At 36.3% G+C, this 26,128-nt stretch overlaps 1 protein-coding gene across 6 annotated transcripts in view; it reads right to left on the minus strand.

Annotated features, from left to right (window-relative positions):
- Positions 1–25,417, minus strand: part of LOC127865164 (regulator of G-protein signaling loco-like) — a 124,361-nt gene extending 98,944 nt beyond the window's left edge. For 3 of the 6 annotated variants that reach the window (XM_052405083.1, XM_052405084.1, XM_052405082.1), the window contains exons 1-3: positions 25,078–25,417; positions 23,442–23,533; positions 20,457–20,538 (exon numbers count right to left, since the gene is read on the minus strand). In XM_052405083.1, the coding sequence (XP_052261043.1) occupies positions 20,457–20,538; positions 23,442–23,533; positions 25,078–25,407 (504 nt within the window). In that variant the 5' untranslated portion in view covers positions 25,408–25,417. Of the gene's footprint in view, positions 1–4,148; positions 4,818–7,802; positions 8,526–20,456; positions 20,539–23,441; positions 23,534–25,077 lie in introns of those variants that run through there. The other 3 variants (XM_052405091.1, XM_052405090.1, XM_052405087.1) reach the window with 3 other exon arrangements.
- Positions 25,418–26,128: the final 711 nt, after the last annotated feature.

Consider the following 26,128-nt stretch of genomic DNA (forward strand, 5'->3'; position numbering starts at 1 on the left):
TGAAGAATAACAATAATGTTTACAATTTCAGGAATGGTCATATCTCTTAAATGTTTTAGAAGTTTATCTTATCAGTTATATTATTCTGTTCACATTTTGGAGGATATCGCAATGATTAACAGGCCAGATGAACCCACACCAACCATCATTAGGCTATCTATGTAACACATTAACTATATCCACAGATTATAGTAAGATAAGCTGAAATCCAAATATGATCTGTTTGTATACAAAACCGATCATTTCAAAAATAAGTCAAAGTCATTATTTGCAACAAGAATGTTTTGTTACTTTTGATAAAATCAATACTTCAAGATTTGCCAGGCAAGTCAAACACAAACTTAAATATCTCTGTAATTGATTTATTGTTATAGCCAATAAAAAGCTTAGATCAGATGAAAAATATTTCAATCAAACCATTTCAAATCAAATCACACAAAAGGCCTCATTTCACAGGTGATTTACATATAGTAAAAGATTATGAAATACAGCTGTTGAAATGATAACACTTAACATAAATCACAAAATAAATGTTAAGACGCCATAGGTATAATGTAATAAATTTTTATTTTAATGCAATATACCTCAACTATATAATTTCACTAATTGTATTTATTTTATTCAAAAACATGTTTGTAAACTTGTGTGTATCCATCATACTTCTGATACGTACCATGACTCTTGTATACATCCCCACTACGTCCTTTTTAAGAGACACAGTACTTCTGTACATGTATCTGAGCTGTTGACACCAATTTTTATTACTTTTATACATTCAAATGTCATTCACACTTAATGTCTGAATATTTTTAGAAATGTTGAAGCAACTGAACTTAATTCTCATAATCCAATTTTATCATAAAGTATGATAAATTTTATGCTTATGTAAAGTTTACAACAGAAATTAAGATTTGGGAATTACATCTTTAACATGCACAAGGACTTTGGTTCTTTCACACCTATGCCGCCTAATGACAGGTGAGGATCAGGGATTTATATATTTAACCTCTTTTCAAACAAAATCAACATCTTTTTGTCAAAACTATCAAAATGCAACAAACAAATATTTTTCACAGCCCTTTCGTCTGTGGTCAAACCATTTTTGTCAGTTTCATTATTTATATTGTACAATGTTTTTCACACATATAATTTGTCTGTCTTTCCATGCCTATTACTACTGATAATTTCCCAACAAGGAACTTTCTATTTTTAGGTTTAAATATTGTTCAGTATATATAAATACTCTGATTCCAATAGTTTTATGTGCTATTGATAGTAACACCATTGCCTTTAAACATTATTAATTGTGATAAAAAACATTATCATATGTGCTCCGATCCCTATAAACAATGACGGCAAGCTTTTAGTTGAACTCAAGTGTCTTTACCTTGGAAATATTGTCAACACTGTAACAGTGTTCAACTAATGACACTTTACCACGGGCTGCATAGTTAAGGATTTGGGGAATTGCAATAATTTCATGTTATGAAAATTATTGGAGCACATAATGCAATATGAAAAAAATCGTGAAATTTATAAAGAACACAGCCTTTGAGCAGGAACGAATTTGCTGATTGAATTGGACAGGCACACGCACACATTATTTGAAGCGTTGAGTGTTAAACAGTTGTACATGCTATTTATTTCCATTTTGAGATACGATAGTTTTGTGCTCAACATCCAGTAAGCTTGGTTTCAAAACGAAATACAGTATCCCCAGAGCTACAGATAAGGTGCGTATTTGCGTAAATACCCATTGTAAAATTGCCCATTACGAATAGAAAAATAAAACCATGCGTACCGAAACCCAATTTAAATTGCCGATTACGCATATCGTATTTTTCTTCTGCGTAACGAGTAAATCTGATCCGGAAATACCTGGGTCAGAACTCCGAAATACCCGGATTCTTTCCGCTTCATCCAAGCACTTTCAGTATAACCTTCAGCACAATAATATGTATGGAAGAAAGCATCTATGTAACCACGTGTTATTGTTTTGAAAATGTTGAAACTGCGAGGCCGTAAAAAGGGAAACATCGTATCTCAGGCACAAAACAAGAGATGTGTTTGTCAGAAACACAATGTCCCCTATTGCGCCGCTTTGAAGCCATAAATTTGACCATGAACGATGACCTTGACCTTTAGCCACTCAAAATGTGCAGCTCCATGAGATACACATGCATGCCAAATATCAAGTTGCTATCTTCAATATTCAAAAAGTTATGACCAAACTTTAACGAAGGTCAAAGTTTTAGGAACGAAAAATACAATGATATTTGACCTTTGACCTTGAAGGATGACCTTGACCTTGACTTTTCACCACTCAAAATGTGCAGCTCCATGAGATACACATGCATGCCAAATATGAAGTTGCTATCTTCAACACTGCAAAAGTTATAAAACTTTAAACCAAGGTTAAAGTTTGTGACACACACATACAATGACTGACTGACACAATGACAGACAGACAGACAGACAGGTCAAAAACAATATACCCCCCGATCTTTTGATCCGGGGGCATAAAAACTCAATACAGGGCACAAGTTCCTGGAAACTATTATTCCATTCTTATCTGTTCCAATGAACACATGACAGTATGCTGACAACTGATAGACCTCAGCTCAGTACTTGCAATAAATCATGAGACTATCAGGAACACATCACATACTAATGATAACGAGAAAATAAATCACAACTTTTCAAACAGGTGCCAGTTATTTTATTAATCATATTTATATTGACTGGAAAACCTTTTGTTATAAACCATAATAATGTTAAAGACTTCCAAAAAACTGTATGTGGAAGTCATTTACAAAACACTGTAATGTTAATTACGTATCTATAGGACACATTGTGGAAGAATTGTTGAAACTTTCATTCAAACCTTTGGACTGACAAACATGAATATGGCAATGAAAGTGTCATAAAATTAGAAAGCATAGATGTGGAAGGATATCCAGACTTAAAAACAGGAAGTCTTTTGATGTGGTTGACACACTTCTATCAATGGTAATCAAACATGAATATATGGCAGCCTTAAAACAAATAATTAGGCAACTACTTGACTTTATTGCTGTTCTGTGTCTGGCCTGTTTACCTCTTGATTTCTTGTTTACTCTTCAAAATCAAGAGAATATAATTATGAGCCTTGTTCTGGTAAAACGGGGCCAAATGCATGTGTGGTCTCAGTGTGGTCTAAGTGTGGTCTCAGTGTGGACTCAGTGTGGTCTCAGTGTGTTATCAGTGTGTTCTCAGTGTGGTCTCAGTGTGGACTCAGTGTGGTCTCAGGGTGGTCTCAGTGTGGTCTCAGTGTGGTCTCAGTGTGGTCTCAGTGTGGTCTCAGTGTGGTCTCAGTGTGGTCTCAGTGTGGTCTCAGGGTGGTCTCAGGGTGGTCTCAGTGTGGTCTCAGTGTGGTCTCAGGGTGGTCTCAGTGTGGTCTCAGTGTGGTCTCAGTGTGGTCTCAGTGTGGTCTCAGTGTGGTCTCCGTGTGGTCTCAGTGTGGTCTCAGTGTGGTCTCAGTGTGGTCTCAGTGTGGTCTCAGGGTGGTCTCAGTGTGGTCTCAGTGTGGTCTCAGTGTGGACTCAGTGTGGTCTCAGTGTGGTCTCAGTGTGGTCTCAGGTTAACCTGTGCTAATTTTCCACTGGAAAAGACACGCTTTAAAACAAACAATTCCATAAAAGCGGATAGTGATGTCATTGATAAGTCTGTGCAGACTTTAATATTACATTTGCCAGATATCATACTGGCAATGAATGCTTTTGGGACCAATTTTATTATTTTCAAATACTAACATTACATTCTAGTTTAAACCCATGTATAATAGCTTCAGTGCACTGAGAGCCTTGGGCTTTTTAAAAACTTTTTTGAGTCCCACTCCATGGTAGAACCATTGCTTGATGTCTAAAAGAGATGAAAGAACGATCTCAATGTGGGATCAGATACTTGAACTCCTGGTCGCTAGCAGGGCACCTTATACACTAAACCGTGATGACCTTACATTCTGCCCACAGATGCCAACATGTGTTCTTTCAGTTCATCATGTATAGAGCTCATAATAGCTTTTCTTACAATCAAACACAATTTAGCAGCCAACGGCTCATGCTAATTATACATGTATGAGATTGCTTTGAGACTGTGACATGGCTTACCTGGTGACCGTGGAGATCAGAGGTGGACAGGCTGAACTTCCTGGTTCTTGTCAACCAAAATGGCAGCCAACTTTCCATCATGTCACAAACACAAAATGTACAACATAGCGGGATTTTTTACTAAGGTCTTATTCATCATGGCTGGTAATCAAACTCAGCTATGAAGTAGAGGAACATTATATGAACGGAAATTATTGTAGTTTACCAATATACCATTGCAAGCACAGAACAGACTGTTTTCCACCATCAGTATAAATCCTTCCAAGCTATAATTGTAATAGAATAAATTCCCATTTGTCAAGTATCACATAACAAATCAAATGCTATACTTTTTTTTATTGTCAAGTAAGTTTTAATACTGTTTATGATTTAAGAAATTGCATAGAAAATTGCGACATTCATTTCCTAGATGGTTTATTCACATCTTTAAATCATTTCATTCTTTTAAAAGCATTGTTTGCACTGACAGATCCATTGTTCACACATAATTAAATAAAATCTATATATTAGTGATGCCATCATAATAACATTTGTCCAAATAATCTCGTTATTCTCGTTCACCCATAAACGTTGCCTCATGTGCCACTATGCAACTGCCTCTATCACAGGTACTTCATATTTAAGTCATACCACAAAGTACGCTGAACACTTTTTCAGACATCAGCCAAGTCTGCTGCTTTCGAGAATTCCGCTTGCATCTGTATCACTCATTATGAACAAATGACACGCAAATTACATGCTATGTGTTTAGCGTAAACCTTAAGTAACCAATATAGAATTGTTAATACAGAACTGTAAGCAAATCAAACAAATTCATAGTGACCCTTGAATATTTTTTCTTACTATGATACAGCATTCTAATAAATTATACAAAATGTATAAAAGTAATTGGTAATCTCTTAAATTATTTGTCAAAGACTCGGACATAAATTTCTGTTTAAGAGAATACAATGTAAATTCCATAAGTGATCATACATCAAATTTTCCAAACACAATAGATAATCATGCATGTTAAAATAGTATGTATTGTGCATGAGTTCTGCTGGCTCAGATATGCTGTTGGCTAAAATTTCACCAATTCAAACAAAGTTGGAGCAATTTATTGGCATTACTGTTCTGTTTGGCAATACAGCAAACAAGATTTTTTGCTGTGCAGATCAAACAAATATAATGTTGTCAGAAAAAATAACTTTTTGCATTTTTCAAAATTAAATGTGCCATTCGACTACAACAGCAATAAAGATTGAATCCCCATGAATATAAGCAGCAACAGGTGCACTTTATCAGCCACTACTGAATCCACATTGAATAAAGCATAAATGTCCATACATCATAGGGCATTCAATCCTGCCACAGAATGTATATATCCCTCATTAATAACCATAGCCTGCATTTTCCTGGTACAAAGTGGCATTCAAGAAATACAGGCACATTGATATTTGCAAATATCTGTAAAATTATTCTGATTGCTTGCCTCAAGTTGTGTAAATTTTACAAAAATGCTGACTTGCTTTAAACAGCCACTCAAATAAACAGTATTTGCTCAGTAATTAAAATCTGATTGCATTTGAATAAGAAATTTGCAAATGTTACAATTGAAATTCAATATCTCCTCATTTTTTGGGCTGATCGACTCACACTCAAGTTTTAGCTCAGCACACAGAGAAAAACACCCTATACAAATTGTCTACAATCCATTCCTCATTATTACCAGCCCTTAAGATTTAAAAATCCAAGACAAAGTCACAATCAGCATATTTGTGTTTCATAAAGTCACAATCAAGTGGAAGGTTCAGTTTCTGGTACTAAAAAACAATGCAGTATGTTTTCCAGTTATTCTATAACAAAGTTGTATAAGAGTTATGTTTTCACAAGTGAAATGCAACGCGCTAACGGCAACCACATTTGCACTCTCCTATGGCTCTGGAGATATTTACCCAAAAGATATGGATAACTAAGATAACTTCAAACTTCTATGTAGCTGTTTACACAACTGTTCAGTATCCATAAAGCCAGCTTAATTCAGTGCCAAAATTGGCTTGATTTCTGAAAAGTTATTAATTATCAATAAACAAACAACTATCAAATGTTGGGATTGGCCCAAAATGATGTTTGATTAAGATAAAGTTATGTTCCAAATGTGTTTGATATTTTACTTGGACAAAATACACACATACTTAACACATATAAAAATACATTTTTTTCTCAGTTTTGCAAGGTTTGGAAAAAGCAACTCATGCACTGGTAAAAACATATCTAACATCATGCAAAGTTTTATGTCAATCAACCAACTTTTTAAAAAAAAGCATAAAATAAAAAGAAAATGTGTTGGATTCGATGGAATAACGATTTTAATTCACTCGTGATCATAAAAATATATATATATATTCACTCGTGGCTGCGCCACTCGGGAAAATATTATTTTCCATGATCACTTGTGAAATAAAATCAATATTCCATCGAAACCAACAAATATCCTCTATGTCTTATCTTTATCTACAAATTATTGCACCTATTGGTATTAAGTGCATCAAAATAATACCTTCTAAAAGCAAAGAATTGAAAGTATTAATAATTGCAACTTGCAAAACCAAACAACCAAACAAATCTGCTAAGATCGTACATTCTAGATATATAGCTTTTTCAACTTATACAGAACAATGGGACTGTTTTTTAAAATATCAGCTTCTTCATGCGAAAATGGGTCTTATGCAACAAACTTCATGCCAAGGGGCCAGCCTGGCCTGCATATCTGCTCAGTCTGGTTAGGAGCTTCCTTGTCTGCTTTTAAGTCACACAAGGTTCTGCGGACTCAGAGAGCGTCAGAATAGCTCCTCACCAGACTGCACAGACGGGCATGCTAGTCTGGATCTATGCTGGCCACATGATATATAAGACCCTTGTGCATGCTAGTCTGGATCTATGCTGGCCACATGAGATATAAGACCCTGCTAGTCTGGATCTATGCTGGCCACATGATATATAAAACCCATTTTTCCATGATGAGGCTCATAAATCAATCAATATAGGCTGTAAGTTTAAATGTGAGACTTAAGAATGCTCATAGCACAGAGTTAATAACTCATGCATTTAATTCTTGCATGTATGCGAATTATCTCCTGCACAATTAGCTGCTGTTTACAGAGGTTCATTAAATACAAACAATATCATCATAAAGATGTCTAATTTTGCTTCCCCTTGGCCTTGGTTTATGATGCATGGCAGCTAAATATAAATCAGGGTGCATTTTAATGAGAAGACATTAGAAATGTCTCAATATTAAGTAGTGATATTGGTTTTATAACTTGAACAGTTTAATGTTTGAATTGTATAACAGTAATCAGGGGTCATTATGGTCCAGAAACAATATGATGGTTTCTGACATGACAACAGTTGTATTATAAAACAGATAAATTACTATAACATATTAGTTCTTTAGATATAGAGATGAGATAACTCACTCCTTTGTTAATAGTGCATGTTGCATTTTCAAGGGTTCAATTCATGCGTTAATTTAACAAAAGTCATTGTTTTACCTTGGCGAGGAAAAACACATGTCATTGCTCTAAATAATAAGACAGAAAAACAACTATTAAAATAAACATAGAAATGGTATTTATCATTAAGATTGAAGTACAGGTAATGTGGACTCACCAACTGTTGCAGAAACAACATCATTCTGGTGCTATCTAGTCTGTTTTAGCACTGTTGATGTAGAACCGGCTCTACTCTTTATGGTGCTTTCAGAAGTTTTTATGGCGCTTTTTACCACCAATGTTTAATGTTTATGAAGATTTTGGCAGCTTTACATTTCCTTTTCTGATAACCACAGTTCATATTTCACTGATGGCATAACATCTTAATTTTTTCCCCAAAGCAAAGTAAATAGCAGATCAACAAGGATAAGAATTATCAAACTAGTTTTAACTGTTTTTATCCCCTTAAAAACACATGTCAATATAATTTTCTATTATACATTACTTACAGATAGAAGTCAGATTAAAGAACTCTACATAAAACAGTTAAGGATAAAACAACCAAAGTGGATGGCTATCTATAACCACTTAATGAATGATTGTCCGTCATTAATTATGACAATTATAGATAAACGTCCAACTGTCGTCATATTATAAATCCTACACAGCTACAGGCAAAATATCAAATATCCAACACCAATGTCACAGCATTAAACACAGCCCACTTACGGTTTATATGTCCATGCACGCCGTTCAAATTACAAAGACATCCTGTTGAATATTGCTAAGCTTATAAAACATTCATAAACGGTAACTACATGAAATTAAGTGAACATTCAAAAGTTTGTATTTCCCACCCACCGCAAAGCCTTGAAACGCTGACACAAGTTAAATGTGGCCCATGTTATGCATTCTTAATTAAGCATGACTCACTAAATACACCTCTCTATTTATCCAACCCAACTATTTTGAAGAAAAAACAAACACAGGCTAAGGAACATCTTAAGCACAAGGGAACAGATCTTATCTGGTCATGATGTTTAAATCAAAATGACAATATGACGGAAAACCTCCTTTTGATGAAAATGCCCTAAAACCACAATGGTGGTGAGTGCTTATTGGACTAGTGTACCATTATGAACAATAATGACACTATTAAAATGCCTGTGTGATACAAAACTGATATCAGCTGATTTATAAGTAGTGTTTTAGTGTGCTGTTGACATACTTAATTGAATTTTATTTGGGAATACAAACAAATGAAATCAATTAAGTTTGACGTATTAAATAAGGTAGAAGTGATCAAGTAAGCTTTTGATATCAGGATTGAAATTCATAAGAGAAGAACTGTAGATATAACGTATTTTTGAAATCATTAAAATTATTCTCATATTATGTTTTAACATAAACATAGGTAAAGAGTATTTTCTTTCCAATGCATAAACCCAGACAGATACTTTAATATTAAAAGCAATTAAACAGTGATGAACCATGTCTTTTAAGCAACATTATGTCAGAAAAGATATCATATGGGCTTAAAGGTATACCTTTCATGTCAAAATCATGTGGGAACCATATCATCTACATTTAAAAAGGGTTAAACACTACCAGAAAAAACAAATTAATTATGAAATGCCATCAAAATAAGACTAAGAAATTGAATTTAAAACAAGATGCGTTTGTGAAACACAATGTCCCCCTATATGACATTTGACCTTGAAGGATGACCTTGACCCTTCACCACTCAAAATGTGCAGCTCCATGAGATACACATGCATTTCAAATATAAAATTGCTAGCTTCAATATTGCAGAAGGGACATTACATGAGCAATTTTGACCCATATATTTGACCTTGAAGAATGACCTTGACCTTGACCTTTCACCAAAACGTGCAGCTCCATGAGATACACATGCATGCCAAATATCAAGTTTCTATCTTCAATATGGCAAAAGTATTCATAAAATAAGCGATTTGGGCCGCATATATTTGACCTCTGACCTTGAAGGATGACCTTGACCTTTCACCACTCAAATTGTGCAGCTTCATGAGATACACATGCATGCCAAATATCAAGTTGCTACCTTCAATATTGCAAAAGTATTCATAAAATAAGCGATTTGGGCCACATATATTTGACCTCTGACCTTGACCTTGACCTTTCACCACTCAAAATGTGCAGCTCCATGAGATACACATGCATGCCAAATATCAAGTTGCTATCTTCAATATTGCAAAAGTATTCATAAAATCAGCAATTTTGGCCACATATATTTGACCTCTGACCTTGAAGGATGACCTTGACCTTTCACCACTAAAAATGTGCAGTTCCATGAGATACACATGCATGCCAAATATCAAATTATTATATTCAATATAGAAAAAGTTATTGCAAAATGTTAAAGTTGGCGCAAACCAACCAACCAACCAACAGACAGGGCAAAAACAATATGTCCCCCACTACTATAATGGGGGACATAAAAATGTAGAAGAAAACAACACCAAATTCTAAATAATCATATCTTACATCAGTTTAATCAGTCCTGTTAAACCTAAAAGTGCACAGCATATAATAAAATAAACAACAAGAAATGTGTTTGTCAGAAACACTATGTCCCCTTCTGCGCCGCTTTGACTCTTTTTTTTTACCTTGAAAGATAACCTTGACCTTCCACCACTCAAAATGTGCAGCTCCATGAGAAACAGATGCATGCCAAATATGAAGTTGCTATCTTCAATATTGCAAAAGTTATGGCAAATGTTAATGTTTGACCAAACCAACAGACCAACAGACAGGGCAAAAACAATATGTCCCCCACTATAGTAGTGGGAGACATAAAAACAAAATATGCTTTATAAGCAGCAAATGTTTACTCATTAAAAGAATCTTCTTCATTTAAGCAATGCCAATTATATGCCACATTATTGCCTGCTTGAAGAAACAGTGCACAATCATGTGATATATTACCTTATGCAGCACTAGGCCTAGCACTATATTATAAAACTTTTAAGTGCTTGTTCATTTAACAAATTCATGGCCAATAGCTTGGCTTTCAGCAAAACACTTTGAATATGCTTGTCTAAAAGGGGCATCTTGCTTATGTGATTAAATCACAGCGGTGTTACTTTTTCTGCTTGATTAATGCCACAGTATGCTAATCTTGAATCTCTTAAATATGTTGAGCAGTCTGTAAAGTTCAATTGAATATTTGTTGTAGCTTCATACAAACATTTGGCAGTCAAACCTAAACCTGAAATTCCTAGGTACAAAAGGGGCATAATTCAGCTTAAAGGTCAGAATTATGGGTCGTGGTAAGTGAGGTAACATACTGACCCTGAGTAATATTTGAAAACTTTAAACTGAATATCCGTAGTACATACAAAGATCTGGTTTCATCTAAACTTGAACCTCCATTTCCTGCTTGCAAAAAGGTTTAATTCTGTTAAATCGCAGGTAAGAATGATGGGTGCTGGTCAGAGACGACACATAATGACCAGAACAACACGTGAAGATTTTACAGAGATGTTCACTTGTGCATAAACCTCATCCAGCATGTTCTAAGTTTTCTTCTTGCATGTCAGAATTATGAGCCTTGGTCATTGGTCTCAAATAATTATTAAAATGACAAGGTGAAATTTCCACTGAATACCTGTAGAAGACACAGAGATATGGAGATGTTGCATGCAAACCTTGACCATAGCATATGGATAATTGGTAAAGCTCAAACCGTGAACAGTCAAGCTAAAATTTATATTAACCTTTAAAGTTTGTGAAACAATGGATAATGATAAAAGTGTATTTCTATTCTTGTACTTTCTTTTTTTACACAATCCCCAATAGCAGTTTCCAAATGTCATACAAACTCAAGATAATACACCTCTGAGCCCACTCACCAACAAAATGAGACCTGTTATATAACACCAGTATTAGAAGCTGGATGTCAATAGGAAAGCGTGACATTTAATACAGCAAACATGGAAGTGGTCTGTCAAACATGTTCAATTAACACTCCGAATTGACTACATGGGATACACCCTTAGGCTCGAACATATCATGTTTAATTTCCTTCAAGTTACAGCAATTGTGACTATGAAAGCTGCAGTCAACATGACATATTCAATTAATTTTAAACTTATTGTAAATTGGCATTAGTTTTAATAAACATTAGGAATGTTTATAAATAATTATTTTGTTTGAAAACACAATAAAAATTGAGAGTTTCTTTCTAACAGTTTTTCTAATGGGGCCTGGAATCAACTGATAGAAAACATGTAAGAGTTTCTTTCTATCACTTTTTTGAATGCATAGGGCCTGGGCCCTACTGATAGAATACATGTTAACCCTTTCCTTGACAGCCATTTAGCCAATATAAGCCTCTCCAGTTACCACAAGACATAGCTGCGTGCTGACCAGTGGCTGATAGCCATCTTATCAATATCAGTACCCCATCTTTACAGGCATTATTGGAAAAACGCTGTTTTATGACCCTCATTGCTTTTAAACCTGATATTCTCATAAAAATTGAAATATTATTGAAAAATACTCAATATGAAAGTTTAAGCTAATAAAATTTCCTTTCCTGTGGTGTAAACTGTATGTTTATACCTTAATTTATTGGTCAGTTATAGTCATGCAAAGTTGACCGTTGTGTGTTTTACTGCATTTAAATGCAAATCTCTTTCCAGCTCATATAGAAACTTTGCGAAGTTGGTGTGTTGAATCAAACACAAATAATTATATTTTGGAATATTATTTTTTTTTCTTACTTTCCAAACTACAATTCTTCTTTCTTGAAGATTTTTTTATTTTATAAATTCATTCTGCAAGCCTCAAAATTCATGTAAATTCTTATAAATAACTATAGAAAAACACAGAGTTTCTCAAACAACTTCATGCATTTTCAAAATAAATTGTATTATTTCTTATAAAATTCGTACGATACTTGGTATTTCTATTACATTAATTCACCAAATGATTTATAAACATTTATAGATACTGGTAACAATTTAATTGGATGTTGCATAATGTGCCATGAATATTCATATAATTAATTTGCATTTTATTACCGATCGAAATCCGGCAATGTCGGCGTCTTCAATAAGTCTTCAGTTCGTGTATTTATTTGCAAAATTCCAAGTTTATTATCAAATACTCCAGTTTATCTGATCGCCGACCTATAACTTTATAACCCAGAAGTCGCCAACAAACCCGTGTATTTGTGTACCAAATTACAAAACGCCGAGGTAACATGGCACGCGCGCCAATGTCATCTGAAGACTACTGCTGCGTCCGGTAAACATGTTTATTCAAAGTGTCTAGAACCCGTGTTTCTTATCCCTAAATGTTAGATTAGCATGTGCGCTATTAATTATTATTGGTCAGTTCAAAGGCATATTGAAGACCCCCGACTGCGTCTTTGTTTTATTGCCCAATCAAGCACCGATAATCCAATATCCTGTGTATTACGAAACACAAACTTTAGATAAGCACGTGTCGTTTGTAAAAACATTTTAGTGTACATGCCATTTAACATATCGATGTAATTCTCGTACATGATCTCGGAAACAAACATTTACGATATACTGGAATCAAACAACAATAAGAATGAAATCGATTTACACCCAAATGATATTATATACCTATGGGACGTGTTTATTTTTGCGACATTTTTAACGAGTTATTAATACATTTTCGGAAAATGTCCAAATTAAATATGGTTCGAGAATAGCAGTTATTTTAGGACATTACGAAATGCCTGAAGCGTGCACATCCCGGAACGTGATTTACGCATGTCAAATGGTAAAACCCTCGTCGCCAATTGCATCATAACTTTAAATAGCAACATTACCGGATGTTTACTCGACAGTTTAGAAAAATGATGAACGCAGGTGTATATGCATTTCTGTTACACTTAAAACGTCATTTTAAGCATTTAAATAGCAAATTAAATCGTGACGCGTAAAAACGCGTATATATCAGGTAATAGATAGGGTAGTAGAAATGCGTAGATAACAGGGAATCGATACAAGCGTAGATAAGCGTATTTGACAGGGAATCGATAGGGTCGTAGAAACGCGTACCTGTCAAGGAAAGGGTTAAGAGTTTCTTTCTACCATGTTCAAATGGAACCTGGGACCTAATGATAGAAAACATGTCAGAGTTTCTTTCTGCCGTTATTTGAATGGGGCCAGGGGACCTACTGATAGAAAACACTCAACTTACATGGAAAATTTAGTGTGTTTTTTCATTTTTAATACTTAAATACTTAAAAACTCACAAAAAAAATATATTTGCATGAAAGATAAGGATAATAAACTCATAGAGCTGTTTATGTTGCTAACTGATATCTATAAATACAATTATTATTTTTTATTTCTTGTTAATTTTAATTCTTTCTTTTTTTTGGGGGGGGGGGGGGGGGAGAAACCTTAAAATGGGAACTAAAGGCAGTCGCTCACCTTGGATACATAGGAACTGACCTGTTCAGTGCAGCCTTAAGCCATCATTAGAACAAATGTTCTGACCAAGTTTCATGAAGAGTTAACGGTGAATGCAACTTTTAGAATGCTAACATGGTTTTACTATAGACATATAAGGATAAATTCCCCACCCCCTGGCAGCCATGTTTTTCGACAGACTGGGACCATTTTGGAACCGATCCAAGACATCATTAAATCATATGTTCTAATCAAGTGTTATGAAGATTGGACAACAAATGTGACTTTTTAGAGTGTTAACAAGTTTTTACTATAGCCATATAAGAAAAAAATGCCACGCCCCTGGTGGCCATATTTTTCAATTAACCAAAACCATTTTTGTCTCGTCCAAGATATCATTGGGACAAATCTTCTGACCAAGTTTCATGACCATGGGACAATGAATGTGGCCTTTAGAATGTTAACAAGGTTTTACTATGCCATGCCCCCTGGTGGCCATCTTTTTCAAGCAACCGGAACCATTATCAAACTCCTCCAAGATATCATTGGGACAAATCTTCTGACCAAGTTTCATGATGATGGGACAATAAATGTGGCCTATAGTGTTAACAAGGTTTTACTATAGCTTTATAAGGAACAAGATGTGTTTGTGAAACACTATGTCCCCCTATATGACGTTTGACCTTGAAGGATGACCTTGATCTTGTGAAGGATGACCTTGACCTTGAACTTTCACCACTCAAAATGTGCAGCTCCATGAGATACACATGCATGCCAAATATCAAGTTGCTATCTTCAATATTGCAAAAGTATTCATAAAATAAGCGATTTGGGCCACATATATTTGACCTCTGACCTTGAAGGATGACCTTGACCTTTCACCACTCAAAATGTGCAGCTCCATGAGATGCACATGCATGCCAAATATCAAGTTGCTATCTTCAATATTGCAAAAGTATTTATAAAATAAGCGATTTGGGCCACATATATTTGACCTCTGACCTTGAAGGATGACCTTGACCTTTCACCACTCAAAATGTGCAGCTCCATGATACACATGCATGCCAAATATCAAGTTGCTATCTTCAATATTGCAAAAGTATTCATAAAATGAGCGATTTTGGCCATATATATTTGACCTCTGACCTTCACCTTGACCTTTCACCACTCAAAATGTGCAGCTTCATGAGATACACATGCATGCCAAATATGAAGTTGCTATCTTCAATATAGCAAAAGTTATTGCAAAATGTTAAAGTTGGCGCAAACAGACCAACAGACAGGGAAAAAACAATATGTCCCCCACTACTATAGTGGGGGACATAAAAAATGCTACGCCCCCTTGGCAGCCTTGTTTTTCAACCAACCGGAACCATTTTCAAACTCATCCAAGATATCATTGAGAACAAGAGCTGTCTCTATCGAAAGACATATGCCCCTGCAAAACACTTTTTCGAAACCTTAACGCAGATTTTGAAACCTAAACGCGGACCCTAACTTCAAGGTCAAGGTCAAAGGGGTCAAAATATTTGTGCGTATTGAAAGGCCTTGTCCATTTACACATGCATACCAAATATGAGGGTTATATCTGAAGCAAAATATAAGTTACGAGCATTTTCGAACACAAAAGTGTGACGGACAGATAGACAGACGGACAGTGCGATCACTATATGCCCTCCTTTGGGGGCATACAAATCTTCTGACCAAGTTTCATGAAGATTGGACAATAAATGTGGCCTCTAGAGTGTTAACAAGGTTTTACTAAAGCCATATATAGCCATATAAGGAAAAATGCCCCGCCCCCTGGTGGCCATGTTTTTCAACCAACCGGCATGATTTTCATGCTCATTCAAGATATTATTTGGATGAATCTTCTGACCAAGTTTCATGAAGATCGGACAATAAATGTGGCCTCTAGAGTGTTAACAAGGTTTTACTATAGCCATATATAGCCATTCCCCGCCCCTTGGCAGCCATGTTTTTCAAGCAAACGTGACCATTTTCAAACTCAGTCAAGATATTATTGAGACCAATCTTCTCACCAAATTTCATGAAGATTGAACAATAAATGTGGCCTCTAGACTGTTAACAAGGCAAATGTTGACGCCGCACAACGGACGACAGACAAAAGGCGATCACAAAAGCTCACCATGAGCACATTGTGCTCAGGTGAGCTAAAAAAAAACACATGCTTCCCGGATACTTCATGGAAATCGTGCAAAAATTAAAGTGTATTTCTGTTAACAATTACCCTGTGTTCCAATGTTACTTAGCATCTTAATTACATCTTTAATTTCTCTTCACATGATAAGTGTTTGATTACATTTTAGCAGACAATATTATAATTTGTATGGTTTACTAAAAACAATGAAGTGAAACATGTCTTGTTAAACTTGTCAAACTGTCATTGATTCAAAATATTTATAGTACACAGGGGGGGCGAAATCAAATGTCCGAGTTGCCCGAGTCGTACATTTGCTTGTCTGGGCAACTGATTTTTTTCAATTAAGTTGTCCGTGGACAACAAGTTTTTTTAAAAGTCGGGTCCAGGTATAGAAAATAAATCCATTGTATTAAAGCCATAATTAAGTTTTACAAAACCGGATGTTGACATGCGATTACATTGTCAGTGCTATTTGTGGAGCAATCAAGCTAAAATACGGGCACTCTCCTGCGCAGTGATCTCCCTTATTCTATAAGAGACCAGGAGCATGCCGCATTTTAAACATTCGGCCCGAATGTAAGACAGTGTACAGACTGGTTTCTTTATTTTTACAATCAGACGGAAATAAAAAGTATCAAAGTAAGATAATCAAAACACAGTCTACCTTGTTATTTAAGACGACTTTAATGGTAAAAATGGAACATTTAGTTTTTTTAAATCTTCAACAACGGAGCAGAAACTCGAAGCTTTGAGCAGTCCACCTCCCAAAAAAACTAAGAAAGATTATGATAAAAAATATGATCTAAGTAAACGCACCAGAACTTTTCAAGAAACTTGGCTCACAGATTTTCAATGGCTACCAGTTGATGATAATCAAATTGCTACCAGTAGCGGAGCCTCAGTCTGATGAGGTCCACATATTGGACTAGTTTAATTTGTTAAGATTACGATGTACTTATGTTCAACACATGTTTTAATAACACTAGCTTTGCAAGATTAAAAGTTTTAGAAAGTCTTTTTATTGTTTATAATATACTGCTATAATGAATGTACTATTGAAATACAACAATAAACAAAACTAGCAAATCATACTCATTTTGGTATATTCCACATTGTTTTACATTAATCAATAAATTTGTTTATAATTTATATAAACATTAATGGACAAGTGTAGTTCAGCAACGGACAAGTTAAATTTCCTAAATGGATGTCCTTGGACAAGTATAGTTTTTTGAGATTTCGCCACTCCTGGTACATACAAAGTAACAACAAAAGTGCGTGAAACAATTATAAACACATGCTTTTTTTCACACCTTTATTTGCATCAAACAATTGATAATCACACTTAAATTGTCAAATGCCCCAGTTATGGTAAGCCTGATAGCAATGATAATTTAGCAATTATGCAATCAGCACAATGGGCCCCACCATATTTGAATTTCAGGAAAAGGCTCAAGACCAAAATGGAAGGTTGATGAAAAAATTAGAGCCATGACCCACCCGCGTTATGTTGGATTCCATGTTATAACGAAGCACGTTGTATTGAAATCTGTGTTTTATAATGGAGTGCGTTATATTGGATTCCGTGTTTTACACAGCGCGTTATATTGGATATATTGAAATAATAAGATACACAACTCATAAAAAAACGTTTTAACTTTTACTAAAATTGCATCCTTAAATCAATTTAATAATTTTATTTTGGTAAAGATCAGATCTGAACGGGAGTTTAAAATCAAAGGTGAAAATAGAAAAGGACAAGAAATGGTGTAAGTCTTAAATAAAGTAGCTGAGACTGAGAACAAATCTTTTCATGGGTATTTTATACTAACTGAGCTCTATGTGTATGTCCGGCCAAGCTACTAAGAGTTGTCAATGATAACCTAAATCTCAACTTACGGTACAATCACAAATAAAACAAGCAAATTCCTTGAATTGATATCCCCCGCCATTATACTTCTGAACACAAAAGTATTCTGGAAGTTAAACAAGGCCAATGTGCATCATCCTCTTATCCATATGTATACTTATACCAAGTTTCAATAAAATCCGTCAAAGCACTTCCAATATATGGCTTCGTACACACAAAAAAAGCATGTTTTCAAGATACAAAGGGCCATAACTCCGTTATTATCCGATGGTGTACAATGCCATTTGGCGTGCATCATCCTCTTATCCATATATATACTCAAACCAAGTTTCAATAAAATCCGTCACAGCACTTCCAAGATAGGGCTCCGGACACACAAAACAAGAGGGCCTGAAAGGTCCAAAGTCGCTCACCTGAGATTCAAAGGAACTGACCTGTTCTGTGCAGCCCAAGATGTCATTAGAACAAAATGTTCTTACCAACTTTCATGACAAGTGAACACCCTGGCAGCCACGTTTTTCAACAGACCAGAACCATTTTCATATGCATCCAAGATATCATTTAAACAAATTTACTGACAAAGTTTCATGAAGATTCATAAGTCCATATTAGGAAAAATGCCCCGCCCACTGGTGGCAATGTTTTTCAAGCAATTGGAACCATTTTCGAACTTGTCCAATATATCATTGGGACAAATCTTCTGACAAAGTTTCATGATGATCGTACAATAAAGATGGCTTCTAGAGTGTAAACAAGGTTTAACTATAGCTATATAAGGAAAAATGCCACGCCCCCTTGACGGCCATGTTTTTCCACCAACCGGAACCATTTTCAAACTCATCCAAGATATCATTGGGACAAAATTTTAATCAACTGACCAAGTCTCATGATGATCAGACAATAAATGTGGCCTCTAGAGTGTTAACAAGGTTTTACTAAAGCATGATATAGAGCCATAAAAGGAAAAATACCCCGCCCCCTGGTGGCCATGTTTTTTAAGCAACCGAAACAATTTTCATACTCATCCAAGATATCATTAGGACAAATCTTCTGACCAAGTAACATGAAGATCGGATTATAAATGTGGCCTCTAGAGTGTTAACAAGGTTTTACTATAGCCATATAAGGAAAAATGCCCTGCCCCGTGGTGGCCATGTATTTAAAGCAACCGAAACCATTTTCGAACTCATCCAAGATATCATTAAGACCAATCTTCTGACCAAATTTCATGAAGATTGGACAATAAATGTGGCCTCTAGAGTGTTCACAAGGTTTTACTATAGCCATATAAGGAAAAATGCCCCACCCCTTGGCAGCCACGTTTTTCAAGCAAACGTAACCATTTTCGTACTCATCCAAGAAATCATACCGACCAATCTTCTGACCAAATTTCATGAAGATTGGACAATAAATGTGGCCTCTAGAGTGTTAACAAGGTTTTACTATAGCCATATAAAGAAAACTTCCCCGCCCCCTGGCGGCCATGTTTTTTCACCGATCTAGACCATTTTCGAACTCATCCAAGATATTAATGAAAACAATGTTTTGACCAAGTTTCATGATGATTGGGCAAAAATTGTGACTTCTAGAGTGTTCACAAGGTTTCTCTTTAGCCATATAAGGAATAAACTTCCCCGCCCCCTGGCGGCCATGTTTTTCAACGGACCGGAACCATTTTTGAACTCAACCAACATATCATTTAGACAAACATTTTGACAAAGTTACATGAAGATTCGGCATCAAATGCGACTTCTACAGTGTTCACAAGGTTTTTCTTTTTTATGACCTAGTTTTTGACCCAGCATGACCCAGTTTCGAACTCAGTTGAGGCATCAATGGGACAAATGTTCTGACCAAATTTCATGAAGATCAGACAATAAATGTGGCCTCTAGAGTGTTCACAAAATGTTGACGGCGCATGAGAGATGACGCACGACGGACAACGGACAAAAGGCGATCACAAACGCTCACCATGAGCACATTGTGCTCAGGTGAGCTAAAAAGCATTTTTTCAAGATACAAAGGTCCATAACTCTGTTATTATCTGATGGTGTACAACGCCATTTGGCGTGCATCACCCTCTTATCCATATATATACTCATACCAAGTTTCAATGAAATCCGGCAAAGCACTTCCAAGATATGGCTCCGGACACAAAAGTGCCGGACGGATGGAAAGACGGACGGACAACGCCAAAACAATATCCCTCAGCCTATGGCAGGGGATAAAAATACTTGTTACACATTACATTTTCATTGTATAAAATATTTGAAGATTACCACTAAGATCTAGCTCATGAATGTTTGTAGTCATGGGGCCTGTACTTGTGTTGTGGTAAGTAAGATGTTCTAAAGGGCCTACCTTCCTGATGCTGGTGAAATGCTCCCCCTTCAGAAGCTCTATACTGTCTGTGGTGAGGCCAAGTGCCTGATCCTTCTGAAACCTGAAGTAGAACACATGCCGGGCTTTCCACAGGCCATTTAACGATCCCTCGCCGGGGCGCTTGAATTTCGAAATCAGAGTCCCCGGGGCGTTTGAAATTTTCCGATCAGTGTATTTTTCAGTAAAAGAAAGTGGAGATTGTGAAATAAAATAATCAAGGTTTCTCTATCAGTGTATCAATATTACCTGTTTTAAAAGAGCACTCGGTACCTACTTTCACAAGTAATCGCCATAAACACCACATGCGGTAATGGATAATCCACTGATTAAAGAATAGTATGACGCGCATATCGAATATTCTAGCCACATTACAAAGTCATTTAAATGCAAACAAGGATGTATCAGGTAACTTTCCAGTCGGCAAACTGTGATATTCATCGTCCAATCGGTTACGCGAATGCTTATGAGGGCGGGGTTAACTATCGACCATTATTTTTTTTGGACGTCAGGCACAAAGAAAGAGTTTATTGCAGCTTGATTAGCAAGAAGTTGTACCATTTACGTAATATAAAACTGGTAACTAGTACAGTGTAGTACATTAAAGACGGGTTCGGGCATCATCATCACACCTTTTTACTGTAAACAAGTGTTACCTATGACTCATAATTAATACGAGAAATTAATTGCAAGTGGTAAACAATTAATTATTTATAGCACACAAGTTGTGCAAATAACTCCCGGTTACAATTATGCGATAACAGTTTAATTCCAGTACATGTATATTTCATCATTTCAATTTATAGAACTGATTCACCTCGTTTTTCTGACATTTATTCAACACGTAAAGTGCTTTAACAAATTTTCGTTGAATCAATTATGCACACTTGTAAATGTTTCGTCCGATAATCAATACTTAGAAGACTGATGTTGGCAACCGGCCGCAATACTCGTGGACAACGTGAATTTCATGCATAATTCTGTCAAAACATTTGTTCGACTCGTAAAGTGTTTAAACAAATTATTGTTGAATTCATAATGCAACTGTTAATATTTGTTGAAATCTCTAATGGGAATAATTAAATTTGTAATCTGAAACCCATTCCCGTAAGTCGATGTTAACGCGTTTTTAATCCGAAACACAATTCCGAATTTAAATGTTACCACAACGTTAAAAATATTCTTGCTTCAAATTAGCAGTGCAAATTTATTTTGTGTCGAATTGTTTTTTCAATTAAAAAGAGCGCGAAAATTATGCAGCATGTACAACATTGCGTCCTTTGCATAGAAAGTGTGCGTGTATTGAGCGTTTTAACAAGCACACAACACGTCAGGGGATTGACGCATGTTCAGAGGCAATATTTCATCACATCTATAAATAGTCATTTAAAATTTATTTGATACTATAGAAAAATGTTTGGCTTAAAGAAATAATTGAGAGCTTTTATCATAAATATTGACCAGAAAGTGATTTATAAAAACGGAATAAACGGGATTATCAGGTAATAAATAGAAACTTGAAAAGTAGTAAGTATACAGTAATAGAGTCCGGTTGAAACGGATGTATTGGGGAATCGTTCGGGTCGGGATTTTACTATCTGTGCTGGAAAGTTTTAAAACAATTAAACAATATAAAAAATTATATATATTTTTAAATGACTGGGGGATTTTCTTGAAGAGTCATAGCGCCCCAAATGACGTCTTTTGATGCTGTTTTTCTTTTGAGTAATAATGCACCACAGAACGTGAATTGACACGTTAAATTAAATAAAAAAAATCAACGTTGGGAGGGGACAACCCTCCTTTACCACCCCTATCAACCCTGGGGCGCCTGACAAAAATCCTGTGGAAAGCACTGAACGCATGGGCAATATAACAGGTTTAAGGAGCTTATGATGTCACTGGGGAGACCAAGTGCTTTTTTTGTAAGGTACTCTCGACACACTCCTTATGAATATATATTCATGATTTTCCACAAAAAATGTCATAAATATTGGCCTTGGTCCCAATTTACAAAGGTAAAACATGAGGAACTTTTTCAAATGCATAAAATTCCTTGAGCCTTTAGCTGTTTATAAATGAAGGTCATTACATTCACATGTCTCAAACAATAGATGTGTTTTTCAGAAACACAATGCCCCCTACTGCGCCGCTTTGATTTTGTTTTTTTGACCTTTGACCTTGAAGGATGACTTTGACCTTTCAGCACTCTAAATGTTCAGCTCCATGAGATACACATGCATGTCAAATATCAAGTTGCTATCTGAAGGGACATAGAAGTTATGAGCATTTTTCGAAACATAAACGTGAAACCTAAACGCAAAGTGTGACGGAAGGACGACGGTCCGACCACTATATGCCCTCCTTCGGGGGCATAAAAATAAATTTATTATTAAATGATTAATGCTTTATTAGTTTAAGTACACATCATTTGATAAAAAATGGTATACTTGATTTGAAATCATTATCATAGAAATCATAATTAAAAAGCCATTTGCTATGGATTACAAATATATTCATTTACAATCAAACAGACTAGAATTTTGGAAAGAGTATCGACTGCAAACAAACGCAAAACCTTTAGTAAATAATTTGCAAGTGAGAATGACATCTTTTAACAGAATAAAGGGGAACTAACCCTGACAGTGTTGTAATTGAACTATATAAGTAATCTCCCTTGTAAACAGTTTGGTAATGTACTGTTTTACAGTAATCAAATACAGCAGCTTTATTTTTTAATGTCAACATGAAGTTTTGGAAGGTAATTATAAAAATTACTGATATATTTTTTGGCCATTTTTCTTGCTTATTTATATAAAAAGAACTTGAATCCTTTAACTTGAACCGTCGGACAAGATTCTTTTCCTACTTGTCCTTTCCTATATTTTGGTTGTCCCTGACAGTCATACTACTGTTCATGTCCACTACTGGGCTCAAGTTAAGATTTGCCTAAGAGACCACACTGACCTCTTGATGATGCTGCTGACCGCCTCCTCATCACTCGCCTCATCATCTCCATGGTAACTACCCATGGGCGGGGCGGACGGGGACCTCGACTCCTGGGAGGGGGGAAAACAGAAAACCTCAAACTTCAGTATTGTAGCCATTTGTAAGAACCAAATCTTTGTGCTTTAATATGTGTGTTGATATAGGTTACTTTTTGAGTTTCTAATTAGTAAGTTATTTTCTATCATATAAGTATTTTTATGAGGACGGTTAAAATGTTTTCATTCTATTTCAACAGTTATTTCATTTTAATATAAATTATCTCAATATCACAATTTGTTCCACAAGTAAGCCCAGCACAGGTACATTTGAGATTGGGCTAGCTTAGATTGTCACTTGTAAGTTGTATACAGGCAGGCATGTAACATTTGCTTGCTCTAAATAATACAAGTATTCAGGCTTCCTTGGCAAAGCTGCTAATATCAATGAATAACTCATGTTCATTGTTGATCATATTTTATAGGAAATAAGCACATTCGTTGAATTGATATCCCCCGCCAAAAAGCATCTGGACACAAAAGTGTTATATTTGACACCCAAACAAGCATTTTTTCAAGATACAAAGGGCCATAACTCCGTTATTAACAGATGGTGTACAATGGTATTTGGCGGGCATCATCATTTTATCCATATATATACTCATACAAAGTTTCAATGAAATTCGCCAAAGCACTTCCAAGATATGGCTCCGGATGGACAGAAAGACAGACGGAAAGACGGACAACGCCAAAACAATATCCCTCCGCCTATGTCGGGGGATAATAAACTTGACTCAACTGTCTTTTTGTTTTGTCACTCTTAGAATTAATGGTCATATTTATCATTCAGCAAATGACCATTAAATGTAATTTGATAACATGTTTTCCCTCATAGGTGGATTACAAAATTAGAGCTGTAGAATTACAAATAGTTAGAAAACAAGTATCGTTGAAAACGATGGATGCTCCCCGATGATGCGCTTTGTCAATCTATGTGTTAATAACCACCTAAAAAAAATCTATTATTAGCCTAGGTGACCTTGACCCCCAAATGACATCAAGCGTCATCAAAAGGTAGAGGTCCATGCAAGGTACATACATGCCTAATATGAAAGCGATTGGTAAAGTATTGAAGGCGCTATGAGAAACGGTAGCAAAAGTGTGACGGAAGAAAGTATATTATTAGCCTCGGTGACCTTGACCCCAGTGACCTCAAACCTCATCAAAAGGTAGAGGTCCATGCAAGGTACCTACATTGCCAAATATGAAAGCGATTGGTAAAGTTTTGAAGGCGCTATGAGAAACTGTAGCAAAGGTGTGACAGAAGGAAGTAAGGAAGTAAGTAAGGAAGGACAAACTGGCAACTATATGCTACGCCGAAATTTTATTTCGGGGAGCATAAAAAGCTGTATAAAAATGTAGTTAGAAAACAAAGCTGTATAAGATGCTGTTTATAAAAACTCCAACATTGCACATTCAGTCAGTGCAAATCCAAGCCAGCAATTATCAACATTTTCAAGTGCTGGACTTGTAGGTTAGTGAAAATGTATCACTGGATATTGTTTGATTTCTTTCTATATTGAATATGAAGACATAAACCATTAAGACAAATAACATACAAGCAAGGCTGTTCTGGACTTGATCTTCTTGAAAGCAGATCCCTTAGAGTCTGGGGAGTAGCCAGAGGATAGGAACGCCCGTGGAGACAGCTTATCAGCCAGACTGGAGTCAGAGTCATGCTTTACATGGTTATAGCTGCTCTTTACCGTTTTTGTATCCGTCTGAGGCTCCTTGGAAAGATATTTGAATGGCGCTGACACTGGTCTCTCGCCCAAGTCGGAGGCCGATCGAGCCAGGTCACTTTTAGAGCTGCGTGATTCTGTATCGCTGCTGGTGTGGTCCAGGTTAGCATTCCTCTGTCGAGCCTGAAGCAGCTTTTGCATGCTCATTCTTAATGTCTCTGCAGCATGAGATCGTCTAAGTCATCCCCAGGGAAGCGATTCTTTGCTGGAGACTTGTTTGGCAAGGCTCTCACATTGAGTTTATCAGGTTTATTGAACTCTTCCGAGCTTGTCGAGGTGTCATTGGACCCAGTAGCCTTACTGCTCTTGGGCGTAGTGTCCACACTGGAGCTGGAGGACTTGGGCGTGTTTGATTGGACCGTCAGTGAGGTCCATGGTGTTCCCCAGACCACTTAACCTGAGGAAGCTGGGGTGGATGGGGTGGGAGGGGGGCGGGTTCGGGCGGGCAGGGGCGGGGGAGGGACCTCAGGGGACACTGAGGCTCCTCTGATTGGTCGGTTATCTTCCCTGAACAGGCCCAGCCCACTGTCGCTGTTGCTGTTGTTGCTGCTGCTACTACTGGTTCGTACATGCTCTATCGGTCTGTCTGGGGTTTGCAAACACTTGGGACCGCTCCATGTCTTTCTCCTCCACTGATCCACTGGTCGGTCCTTATTACAAGTTTGAGATCGATAAAATAATTGGAGTTTGTGAACGTGGGAACTCTACGCACCGTTGCGTAGCCTTGTCCACTGTACACTGATACCGAACGAGAGAGCCTTAATGGCGTGGATGTTATGAGCAGACAGTTCCTGATCCACCATGAACACATGACAGGAGAGCTGCGTACATTCCTCACGGGGTCACGATCACTACTACTGTCATCGAA

The sequence above is a fragment of the Dreissena polymorpha genome, chromosome 1 (assembly GCF_020536995.1).
Source record: "Dreissena polymorpha isolate Duluth1 chromosome 1, UMN_Dpol_1.0, whole genome shotgun sequence".
Lineage (NCBI taxonomy): Eukaryota > Metazoa > Mollusca > Bivalvia > Myida > Dreissenidae > Dreissena > Dreissena polymorpha.